This window comes from Podarcis cretensis, assembly GCF_951804945.1.
Source record: "Podarcis cretensis genome assembly, chromosome: 12".
NCBI lineage: Eukaryota > Metazoa > Chordata > Lepidosauria > Squamata > Lacertidae > Podarcis > Podarcis cretensis.
The window spans coordinates 47,300,335-47,312,293 of record NC_137181.1 but is presented as its reverse complement, the minus strand read 5'-3'; the positions used below and the strand labels follow the sequence as shown (position 1 = coordinate 47,312,293).

General features: G+C 44.2%; 1 protein-coding gene across 5 annotated transcripts in view; it reads right to left on the bottom strand.

Moving 5' to 3' along the window:
• Positions 1 to 2,934: 2,934 nt before the first annotated feature.
• Positions 2,935 to 11,959, bottom strand: part of NEK11 (NIMA related kinase 11) — an 87,247-nt gene continuing 78,222 nt past the window's right edge. For 4 of the 5 annotated variants that reach the window (XM_079947309.1, XM_079947307.1, XM_079947308.1 and 1 more), the window contains 2 exons: positions 9,661 to 9,757; positions 2,935 to 3,204 (listed from right to left, as the gene is read on the bottom strand). In XM_079947309.1, the coding sequence (XP_079803435.1) occupies positions 3,003 to 3,204; positions 9,661 to 9,757 (299 nt within the window). In that variant the 3' untranslated portion in view covers positions 2,935 to 3,002. The remainder of the gene's footprint in view (positions 3,205 to 9,660; positions 9,758 to 11,959) is intronic. The other variant, XM_079947311.1, reaches the window with a different exon arrangement.

The following is an 11,959-nucleotide window of genomic DNA, read 5'->3' as shown; positions in this document are numbered from 1 at the left end:
TGCTAATGTGCTCATTGGCAGGTCAGGCAAAGCAGGAGTCTTCACTCTTTCCAGAGCTCAGCACTCATCTCAGTTAGGCCATGCCTTGCAGCTCCTATAAGAGATTTTCACTTTTGCCTTCTCCTGCAGCTTTGCTCTCTTTCAACCAGAGAAGCAGCACTCTGACACTCTATTCAATTTAGCAGTGTTCACAGTGGATTCTAAAACGCAGCCGTCTTGCTTCACATAAAATGGGGTCTTTCCTTCACTAGATACCTCCCATGTGGCCAATGTGAGCCAATCACATGAGAACTCTCTAGAATTCAGTTACAGACCAATCAAATTTAAACATACAGTACAGTGGTACCTTGGTTCTCAAAATGCCTTGGTACTCAAATAACTTGGAACCCAAACTCTGCAAACCCAGAAGTGTGGCAGTTTTGCAAACTTTTTTGGAAGTCAAACATGCTCCGCTTTGAGTGTTATGTTTCTGATTTGAGTGTTACGCTTCTGTTTTGAGTGCCACACTTCCGTTTTGAATATTATGCTTCCGATTTGAGTGCCACACTTCCGTTTAGTTACACTGAGTTACACCCAGTTACACTGAGGTCTGTCTGTTTTTGCCATTTATTTTGCGTTTTTGTTTTAGCGGCTCTTTTTTGTTTTTGTGCCTGTGTGGAACCCAGTTCAGCTACTGATTGCTTGATACATTGTTTATTGCTTTCATTTTATGGATCAGTGGTCTCGTTAGATAGTAAAATTCACGTTAAATTGCTGTTTTAGGAGTTGTTTTTAAAAGTCTGGAACGGATTAATCCATTTTGCATTACTTTCTATGGAAAGCGCGCCTTGGTTTTGGAACGGGCTTCCAGAACGGATTACGTTTGAGAACCAAGGTACCACTGTAATGGATGCAAGCATTTGCAATTTCAGTGAACTGAACACTATACTTAACAGGGCACCTTAGCAGCCCCTGCTGCCCATGGAGATGATCTGCTGTTGAAGCAACTGGGGAATTGGCATGTCCAGAACACTGCTTGCTTGACTGCAGCAGTGTATGTGGGTTGTAAATCAGAGCAATAGATTGTGAAGGGATCAGGTGCTGCGAGCTTTGGGTATCTTGGAAACATACCTATGGAATAAAATTTGCCAAAGTTGCTTGGATCTTGCTTGCTCGGTCTCTTTCATAAATAAATACATCAAAAACTCTTGAGAGAGTTTACCTGAAGCAGAGTGGGTAGCCACAACATGTAAAGGTTACACTTAATGGATTTTTGAGGGCCAATTGCTCCAGGGAGCCTTGTTCACCCAACGGTTGTTCTTTGCAGTTTTATATTGCCAAAGCCCCAGGGGTTGAGGACTCTTAATAGTGTGATATTAAACCATCCTCTAATACGGTCTTTGCAATGCTCAGAACCTACAATGAGCTGGTAACCGCCGACTCAGCAGATGAGGCTGTATCACTTGGCCCCCAAAGCACAGGAAACCTTAAGAGGGTGCTGACCGTGAAGCAAAGTGAAAAGTTGCAAAATTTGCATAAAGTGGAGCTGAGCCAAAATCCCATCACTTTGCAGGGTTTCCTTCGTTATTCACGTTTTTTTGGGTGGCAGCAATCATTTCCTTCCAATGCTCAGGGAAAGCACTAGGTGTGGGGGCACCGTCAAGAAGGCAGCGTGGTGGGCAGGTTGCCAGTGCAGTTGTTGCTGCTGCTGCTGACCTTTGACCTTTGCTGCTGCTGACACACACACACACACCATTTGGCGGGGGGGTATGGGAGCTGTGCTACTATCACTGTTAATGCTGAGCCCCAGATAAACTATTAGAAAATTTCTTCTTGCCCAGAGGAATTGGGTGAAATGGTCCTCCTGATTTCTGTGCTTGCAAATAAAGTGGGGAATCTCGAGAGACCAGATGGAAACAGCTGCGGCATAAACAGAAACAGCGTGGCATTTTTATTTTTATTTATTTAATTCACAAGGGTGCCATTTGCAAAATGGGAAGAGAAAGGCTGGTGTTAGGACTTTTAGATAAAGCATGGTCACAGATCACTGGTATGAACAGAAAAAAGCATGATATTTACAGGTTAATATTTTACAAAGCAATTCATTTACTAAGGCAAAAGCGCACCTGCAATGCGTGTTCTGCAAATATTTTAACCCCGCCCCCTTTTTTATTTAGATCTTTTGTAGGGTTTGTTTTGTCATGGAGGTGTTGCGGGGAGAAGGTGGCAATGCAGCCCTGGCACACATTCAGGCAACCTTAACCCATCCCTCTTCCCAACATCTGGTATGTAGGCAGAAGAAGCTGGCATCAGGCTGCGTCAGCCATACTTCATTATATTCCCTTTGCAGTACCAACTGATTGTAAGGAAGAGGATCTAATTTTGAAACAGACAAAAATGCTGCAGCTGATCGAAGAAGCAAACAGCAGAAAACTGGTGCAAAAAGAGGCAAACTTCTTGGGGGATTTTAGAAACCTTTCCCACCTTTGTCAGACTGAAAATGTTTGCTGGAGACCATCTGATTCAGCCCCGACATTGATTTAAAAAAATTCTTACAAAGTTCCTACTTTGCACCGCAGAAGTAAATCAAAGTGAAGTGTTTTCTTTTCCCTTCATCCCATATTATCCTTGCACCTCACATCTCATGCATTTCCTTGCATATCATTTTGAAACGTGGCTGAAATGCAGGTTTTGAACACCCCAGTTTCTCCCAGTGGAGTACTCAAATATGCATGCATGAGATCAGCAACCATAATCCAGCATTTTGCGAGGCAATGATTATTGAGTTCTAAGTGTCAATACTGCTGTAGGAATCAATCAAAGATCTCCTGATTTCGCCTGGAGATGGTAAGAGTACTATTTGCCTCAAATAAGAAGATAGCAAAATGGCATACATTAATTCCTGTCAGTGTCTCCATGCTACTCATTGCCCTCACCCTATGGCATGATGCCTGCTTCCATCTGAACAGTGCCCCGTTTATTATGGTAATTTCTGATGATTCAAGTAAAACCATTCTTCAATGTCACACGGAGGCATCTTCAGAAGCCTTCAGCTGGTCTTCAAAATAGAGGAGCTGATCTACTTCAAAGCAGTCACTTGCCCGAGACACCATTTTTTCTAGGTATTCTCTGATTTCATTTTCACTTGCATTCTGCTTTCTTGCTCGTTGCAGGAATTCGTAAACTTTTTCAAAGGTTTCTGTTCCCAGTTTCTGAATGGCTGACCTGTCAAACAGAAAACGAACGCCAGCAAGTGAGCTGGATTATAAATAATGTATAGAAGTCCATCATTTACTATAATTGGACAGATATTGTATCTGGCAACTTTCTATAGCACTTGAACAAAATGGTGTGTGTGTGTGTAATACTAATGCATGCATCGCAACACACACACAACATATATGGAGAAAATATTGACATCTGATTCCGTAAGATACTTTTATCACAACACCAGCTTCTACATGCATATATATTTACAGCCTCTGGATTATATAAAAAGGCACTGAACAATTTTCATGGAGTAAGTAGATAGCACAGCCATGCTTCATAAATCATCCTTTAGATGCTTACCAAAAGAGAGCAAGACTGTAGTTCACCACAAAGTGGAAATGGCATTTGTCTTCTGAAAACAGAATCTCCTCTTTTAAAATCTAATACAGTGGTACCTTGGTTTAAGAACAGTCCTGCTTACAAATGATTCAGTTTACGAACTCCGCAAAATCAGAAGTAGTGTTCCAGTTTGTGAACTTTACTTCAGTCTACAAACGGAAACTGAACGGTGGAAGGGCACTGACGGTGGGAGGCCTCATTAGGGAAAGCGTGCCTCTGTTTAAGAATGGATTTGGTTTAAGAACGGACTTCAGGAACGGATTAATTTCGTAAACCGAGCTACTACTGTATATGCATGCTTCATTAATGAAAATTATACTTGTGCTGTCCTAATAGGATAGAGGGTTTTAGCCGAAGAGAGCAAGACCCACACCTCAATTCAGTGTACAGAAGGCAAAAAGATAACACTTCAGTGACCAAATCTAATACCAGTACTTGGCACCCTCAGGTAAGAAGGCCCAAGAACCCTAGCGGGCTCCACTATGCTTAAAGGTAAAGGGACCCCTGACCATTAGGTCCAGTCGTGGCCAACTCTGGGTTTGCGGCGCTCATCTCACTTTATAGGCGGAGGGAGCCGGCGTACAGCTTCTGGGTCATGTGGCCAGCATGACTAAGCCGCTTCTGGCAAACCAGAAAAGCGCACGGAAACGCTGTTTACCTTCCCGCCGGAGTGGTACCTATTTATCTATTTGCACTTTGACGTGCTTTCGAACTGCTAGGTGGGCAGGAGCAGGGACCGAGGCAACGGGAGCTCACCCCGTCGCGGGGATTCGAACTGCCGACCTTCTGATCAGCAAGTCCTAGGCTCTGTGGTTTAACCCACAGCGCCACCCACGTCCCCCACCATGCTTACATAAGCCCTATTACAGTGGAACCTCGACTTACATCCGCCTCTTCTCGCAGACTTTCTAAGTTGCGGCCGCGGCAAACCCGGAAGTAAACACTAGGTTTGCTGCAATTTGCGGAAGCGGCTTCTGCCATTTGCGCATGTGCACAAGCGGCTGCCGCCATCTACGCATGCGCAGAAGTGCGCTGCCACCGAATGCGCACACGCACAATGGCGCCTCTACTAGCGTCCGGTTTTGCCCAGCAGATGGGCCTCCGGGACAGATTATGATCGTAAGTAGAGGTTGTACTGTAATTTAATTTTTAAAAATCAGGGCCAGGTTCTGAGGGGGAAATTGTGTCACGTGGCTGGAGCCACTGCCATGCTACTTCTCCCAAAATATTTGTGGGCATTGATAACATTAACCTGCAACAACACTATGTTGTCAACCAGAGGCAACGTGGACAAAGATTATAGCACTTCCAGCCTCATGGCACAACTTTGCTCCTCTCAGAGCTGGCAAGTGCTATGAGAAGCTGCCAGTGCTGTTGATCCTCCGAGGAAGGGTGGTATATAAACTTTATTAATAATAATAACAATAATACCATCCCTCCACGGGCTGATCGTGGATTGTATGCCCCACAGCCCCCCAAAGGTGAGGCACCCCTGGTATATAGTGTGTATAAGCCATTTGCTCTTTTCTGACACCGTCAACATAAATGCCTAGCTAATTTTTAAGAACAGAACAAGGGGAAGGCAAAGACGACTGCTCCCTCTTCTGAAGCTTACACACACACACACACACACACACACACTCCAAACCCCATTCCTGAAAAATATATGTTTAGAAGTATAATTTTCTACCAAGGATAAAACGATTTGCTGTCAAATCAATTACATATTACAGTGGAATAATAATGCAGAATGCCAGAATAATAGCCTGAGGTTGAAAAGACGCTTATATGTTTGATAGACAGCAACGATGACCGTTTCTCTGTGCCATCAGAGCAAACATGAATTACTGTGTTGAAATAAACTGTGGATTGTTCTGCTGTGATTCCCACTTCAGCCATGGAGTAAGGTTGATTTGACACCCCCCCCCCCCAGTTCCTGATGGCAGATCTCTATTCCACCCTACCCCGCTTGTTCCTGATGTAGTTGCGTTCTTTTCGGGTTGTATTCTTTTCATGTTGCGAATGGGCCTCTGGAACGGAACCCGTTCGCAACCAGAGGTACCACTGCATTGAGTTTTGGAATCAAATAAGGCCACAACTTTATTGGTTACAGATGTGAAAGGTTTGGCCGTAGGCATTGAGGTAAGTGATTTCTAAGGGTGAAGCCAGCAGCAGGAGGGTGGGGAGATGTCCTATGACCTACGTCAAATTGGGGCAGCCCCCAAGTGGTCCCTGTTGGAGGAGTGGTATGGCCCTAGCCCCCCTCTGGGCATTCAAGCGCCACTACTGGTCAGTTGGCACTGTGCCCAGGTAACGCCCCCTGGATTCCTGCTGCCATTGGCCAATTTTGTGGTAGGATTATGATCTGGCCGGCAATAGGCCAGTTTGCAGGAAGACACCATGCCTGCCCACAAAGCCGCCTGCCCAAAGAGGGCAAACAGACATAAGTTACACTATGAAATTTGCTGACAGAGAACATACATAAAAGTGATTTATTTCAATGTGCTTATTGGAAAGATTTTATACCCAAGAACTGGTTAGGGGGGTTCTCACTGAAATCAATAGTAAGACAACCTTTGAGCTCAACAGGAGCACATTGAAGCTATTTAGAAAGTCTCAACATTATTCTAAGCACTCACATGGACTATGTACCGCTTTGCTACGAAAAGGTAGACTTTTTCTTAGCTAGCTGTCAGCTAATCTTAAAGATCATGCCGTGCTCAATCAATTACTTCAACATGACCTTTCTTTCTGAATTTTTAAGAGACATGGGCATTTGATGCCAACGCCATTGGCCTAAGGGTCTTCTATACATAATCCTTCTGGATCTCAAGCAATAAGAAACAAGGCCATTCATGGTGGAAGAACAAAAATATCACAAAATGCCTTTCTTTTGCAGCTTCTGAAAGACAATTTTACTTAGACTCAGCAGGTAATGATGATGCCTTGTGCCTGATCCTGGTGCGCTGCCGAGTGGAAGACGCTGGGGGCTGAACGAGAAGCAGTCACTGCTGTGCTGCAAAATTTTAATTTACTTACATTTTGGTCCATGAAAGCTTTTCCATTGTACCCATCTACATGTTCTTGAATATTTAAACTGCACTATACAGTTCACTGCCATTAAACTCTGAGCTTATTGCATGTATTCTTAGATTTCTTTGTAAAAAGAACACGAGACGCCATGTATTTAGAGTCATTTTCCTCCTTTTCTTTTGATTCCATCACTGAAAGAGAGTGGCATAAATGCCTAAGCCGATTATGCATGTTTTGTTATTCTGTAGTCAGGCACACACAAGGGCCCAAATCACGAAGCTACAGATAAGTCCCAAGAATAAAGTTCTGTTCCCATTAATCAGCCAGGAGGCTGCCAACAGCAGTTTAGTGGACTCAGCTCATGTTGCCTCCCAATGGCTACTGCGTGTCAACTTTCAGATTTGAAAATAAGGGATCAGCAGCCTCACCTGTCTCAGGGACAGTCTATGGGATATCTAACAATCCGGGATAGCAGTGGGAAGCAGTGGGAAATGGTGCTGGAATAAGGGAATTTCCCACCCAAAAAAAGGAAGGTTGACAGCTATGGTCAAGGCCCTGAGCCCTCCCCCATTTGTTGAATAATAAAACACATGGACACTAGTATTTTAGGTTAATGTGCTAATTAAGGCCACAACTTTATTGGTTACAGAATGTGAGTGGTATTGGCTTAGGCATTGGAATTGAACCGACTATATCTGACTCTTGCCCACCATGCAGGTAGTCCAGTAAGGGTCAACCACCAGTAGGGGAAGCAGGAACCAAGAGGGAAATTCCCTGGTGGTGTGGCTGCTTAGGTACGGTAAGCCACGCCCTCGGACAACTGGATTGGTCAGCTGGGGGGCGTGATGCAGCTGGGACTCCCCTATGATGCAGGGGCACTGCCATGCCCCTGCTGTGCATGGGGAGAGGGTGTGGCCTGCCCGCAACACCGCCCCACAGGGAAGTGGAGCAGCCTTATGCCAATGGTTCTGAAAGGCTTTTAAACGTGGCTCACAGATTTAGAGAGAGAGATGTTGAACACAATTCTACTCTGCCCATGATGTTGACGGCTGGGGGAGAGGGATTAGGATCTGTGTAGGTGAGGAGATTTCACCCCTCCCATATCCAAGAATCTCCTGAGGAGCCTGCTGATTCTACAGAGAGGAGGAGCAATGTTCTGCTTTCTACTTAGTCAGTGAGTGAGTCAGTCAGCGTGTGAGTCAGTCAGTGTATCGGAGAGAGAGAGTGTGTTAGATATCGTGTCAAGAGATAAGGATTGCTGCTAAGAGCAGCTGCAGACTCTCAGTGTAGCATTGATTTATGCTTAGATCTTTTAGCTCTGTATATAGTTTTGTATCATAGTTGTAGCTATAGAATAAAAGGAAGATATTCTACAGAGCTGCTCTCCGAGTGGTTTATACTCTGCAAGACTCTGCAAAACTCTGCTGCGCAACGACTGTATTATTGTGCAAGTGAATCCGGTGCTCTCAGCTCTAAGCTGTGAGTCCACAGCACAGTGACCTGTCCCTGTGAGAAAGGTGGTCGCTGGCAGTGCTACCCAGCTCACCTAGCCCAGTCGGGGTTGTAGTGCATGAATCCAGTTGGTGCACTGGCTCAAGGGCAATGCTGACAGTAGGCCGAGAGCAGTCCCATTGGTGGGGAGGTTCTGCCCTGGCAGATGCCACAGCTGTGGGCAAAAACTACTCTCACCAGCAGTAGCAAGCAGGAAGCTTGGGGTGGGACACTGGTAGCTTGGGATCGACTCCATAGCACTCCGCTTCTGCAAGCGATCCATCGCTCTGCTTCTCCCCAGTAGGATTGCTCTGCCTAGCTGCAATCCTATTCAGTGCCCTTTTCTAGAAAAAGAGAAAACACTTTTCTAGAAAACTCACCTTGTTCTCTTTTAATAGCAATGGTGCCCACCTGAAAGGTTCTGGAACCAGATTTGGTGAGTTCTGGCTGGGGGAGAGGAAGCCCTGGTCCTATTCCCACTTAATTGGGGAAAAGGTTAATTGAACTCAATGGAGCATACTTCTGAATAGACGTGTATAGGATTGCACACAGCTGGTATTTAACTCCAAGTAGCCTTGCTAAGATATAGAAGACTGAATCGGATAAGTGCTGGAGATGCAAAGGGGTGGAGGGAACGGTTTTTCATATGTGGTGGACTTGTAAAGGGGTAAAAGAGTATTGGGAAACAATCCATAATGAATTGAAAAAAAATGTTTAAAAGTACTTTCCCCCAAAAAACCCAGAGTCCTTTCTGTTGGGGATAATTCAGACTGAAATTCCCATGTGTCAGAAAAGGTTATTTATGTATGCTACTACTGTGGGCCATGTTTTGTTAGCCGAAAAATGGAAAACGAGCAAGGTCCCAACCAAAGAAGAATGACAGCTTAAGTTGACAGAATATGCACAACTTGCAGACATAACATAGAATAAGAAAATAAGAAGAACATACATTTAGAGAAGAATGGAAAACGTTTATTGAATATATGGGAAATAATTGGGTACAGCTGAAACCACTGGCAGCGTTAAGATAAATTCAACAGTGTAAATAAGTTTTGATGGATGCAATAATGGAATACTGAATGGTATAGGTTTGTAAAATATGCAGGGATTTGTAATATTTAAATGAACCCTGGAAAGAGAAGAAGGGAAGTCATTGATATTTTAAGGATGTAAAATGAGTGTTTTAAATTGCAAAACAGAAAATTAAATAAAAATTATATACAAAAGAAGGAGGATTGCACACAGTCAAAGAGAGAAGGCAACCTTAAAAGCAGTGTTTTGGACATGGCTATGTAAAGCTGATTGATCAGATCTGCACCAAGATAATAACACAAAAGGATAAAATTACCAGTTTAGAGACAGGCAGAGATCGACAAGATGATGTCTCACTTCAAAAGAAATGACAGACAATAAGAGAGAAAACATCCTGAAATAATACGAAACTGCTGCTGGAAAAGATGTGGTTGTAATCTTAATATTCTGGAATCAAAGTTGTTGTTTTTTTGTTATATGCATGCAAAAACTAGCATCTCTAAAAAGGCAACTTACTCCCTCATGCTCCTCAGGTTGGTTGCAGCCGTGGTGCCGCTCAGCACTCCTGATCGTTCAGGTCCCAGCGGAATCGCTCTGGTGACAGTCCCAGCGCCTACAGATCAATGCAGAGATGGACAACCTCATTCACCTTGCTCCCCTCAGCATCACTACAGATCCATAGCACTATTCAAAGACAATCAAGAAAAGGCTAGCAATTCACCTTTGTCACAGGGAAGCGCTGCCTTGATTAAAGACGAATTAGCTTATTAAATAACACATTAAGGCAACTTGGCTCAGCAGGGACAGCGACGGTTTCAGTATGATAGCACATGCCAGATCTACACCATGTCTTGTAAAATATGTTTTTGTGGGGGGGAACTCTTAGGAGAAACTGCACAAAGAAGCAAATTTGGGTTTTTATTATTATTATTATTTTCAGTTTTTCAAATTTCATCAAATATTGAAAGCACAGCTGGAGAAGTAGCAGTCAGAGGATTTTTCTAGAAACTACAAAGATTGGTGAAGTTCCACTGGTGCATGAGGAGTGTGGGAAAAGCAGCTATGCTACAAGTAAACAAATACCTTTGACCAGTTAAAAGGTTAAACTTCATCTTCCCAGCACAGACTACCTTTAAAGACATATGTGTGTATGCTTAAGAGTCCAAATACAGATCAAAACCAACCTTAAGCTACATGTTGTTGTTGTTGTTTTAGTTCACCATGGACATGATGTCTTAACTTAATGGCAAAATATAAAGAATATATATTTGCAGGATGTGTCGCTGTGATCTGCGTAGTCTGCACACTCTTATTCTAGCAATGCCCCAAGTATTTTTACCCCTATAATACTTCAGATTCCTTTAACGCGAGATGTTATTAAAGGCATCCTTCTCAGCTTTTCTGGAAAGTTGGACTAAATAACCCATTTATTTTTTTTAATTAGGTTTTTGCCTTCGTGCTGGCTATTGGATCAAGAAAACCTGTTCCTGATTGCAACATTATTGCACTCTCCAGTAACGTATGTATCTTGCACAAATAATTTAGCTCAGTTTATAAAGTTAGAAACCAGCTCATTCATTGTTATGAAGCTTTACAGAGATGAGTTGTGTGTGAAGTCTTGGAACGGATTTCTACAAGCACCGTGGGGATTTGGGTTGCGCTCTGTTCATAGACCCTGATTAGTTTCTGCAGCTCTTCCTTAACCCCTGCCCCCCCTTTTGTCATATTGTAGCATTATTTTATAAAGCATATACATCAGAAATAGAAACTGTCACACATGTGCTCGCCTTTCTAATCCCATCTCCCCTCTAGGCAGGAATGCTTTGTCAAGCTGTAGAGAAAAGAATACACTCCACCACATAGTGGAAGCAGAAAGTGCAGAGAAAACATAACACCTGAGCCTTGCATGCCACATCCTTTTGCATGTTGGATAGAGTTGCACATGTTTTGCTGTAACTGTTGGAATATATTAACAAACAGAAGGCTGCCTGGGCCACTTTTGCCATCTTGACAGTTAGCTATAGCCTTGGCAAGAGTGCTGCTGGATGCAGGTTTGCCCTTAAATAGAAGTGACCTCTGGACAACAGGGAGAGACTGGAATCAATTTTTTTTTGTTGATGAAGGGGAGGGAAGTTTGAACTTCAAATCCCCGCGATAGGGTGAGCTGCCATTGCTCGGTCCCTGCTCCTGCCCACCTAGCAGTTCGAAAGCACGTCAAAGTGCAAGTAGATAAACAGGTCTGGCGGGAAGGTAAATGGCGTTTTCGTGTGCTGCTCTGGTTTTGCCAGAAGCGGACCCCAGAGTCGTCCGTGGCTGGACCTAATGGTCAGGGGTCCCTTTACCTTTAACACTCTCCCACTGTATGCTCAAAACATGGAATTGCTAGGCTTTACTTTCTGAATCAGGGATGCGGGTGGCACTGTGGGTTAAACCCAGAGCCTAGGACTTGCCGATCAGAAGGTCGCTGTTCGAATCCCCGCAACGGGGTGAGCTCCTGTTGCTCGGCTCCTGCTCCTGCCAACCTAGCAGTTCGAAAGCACGTCAAAGTGCAAGTAGATAAATAGGTACCGCTCTGGCGGGAAGGTAAACGGCGTTTCCGTGCACTGCTCTGATTCGCCAGAAGCGGCTCAGTCATGCTGGCCACATGACCCGGAAGCTGTACGCCGGCTCCCTCGGCCAATAAAGCGAGATGAGCGCCGCAACCCCAGAGTCGGCCACGACTGGACCTAATGGTCAGGGGTCCCTTTACCTTTACTTTCTGAATCACTATTTGATGAAAACATATCTAGGAGAGGAAGCATAGGGCTACCCAAGT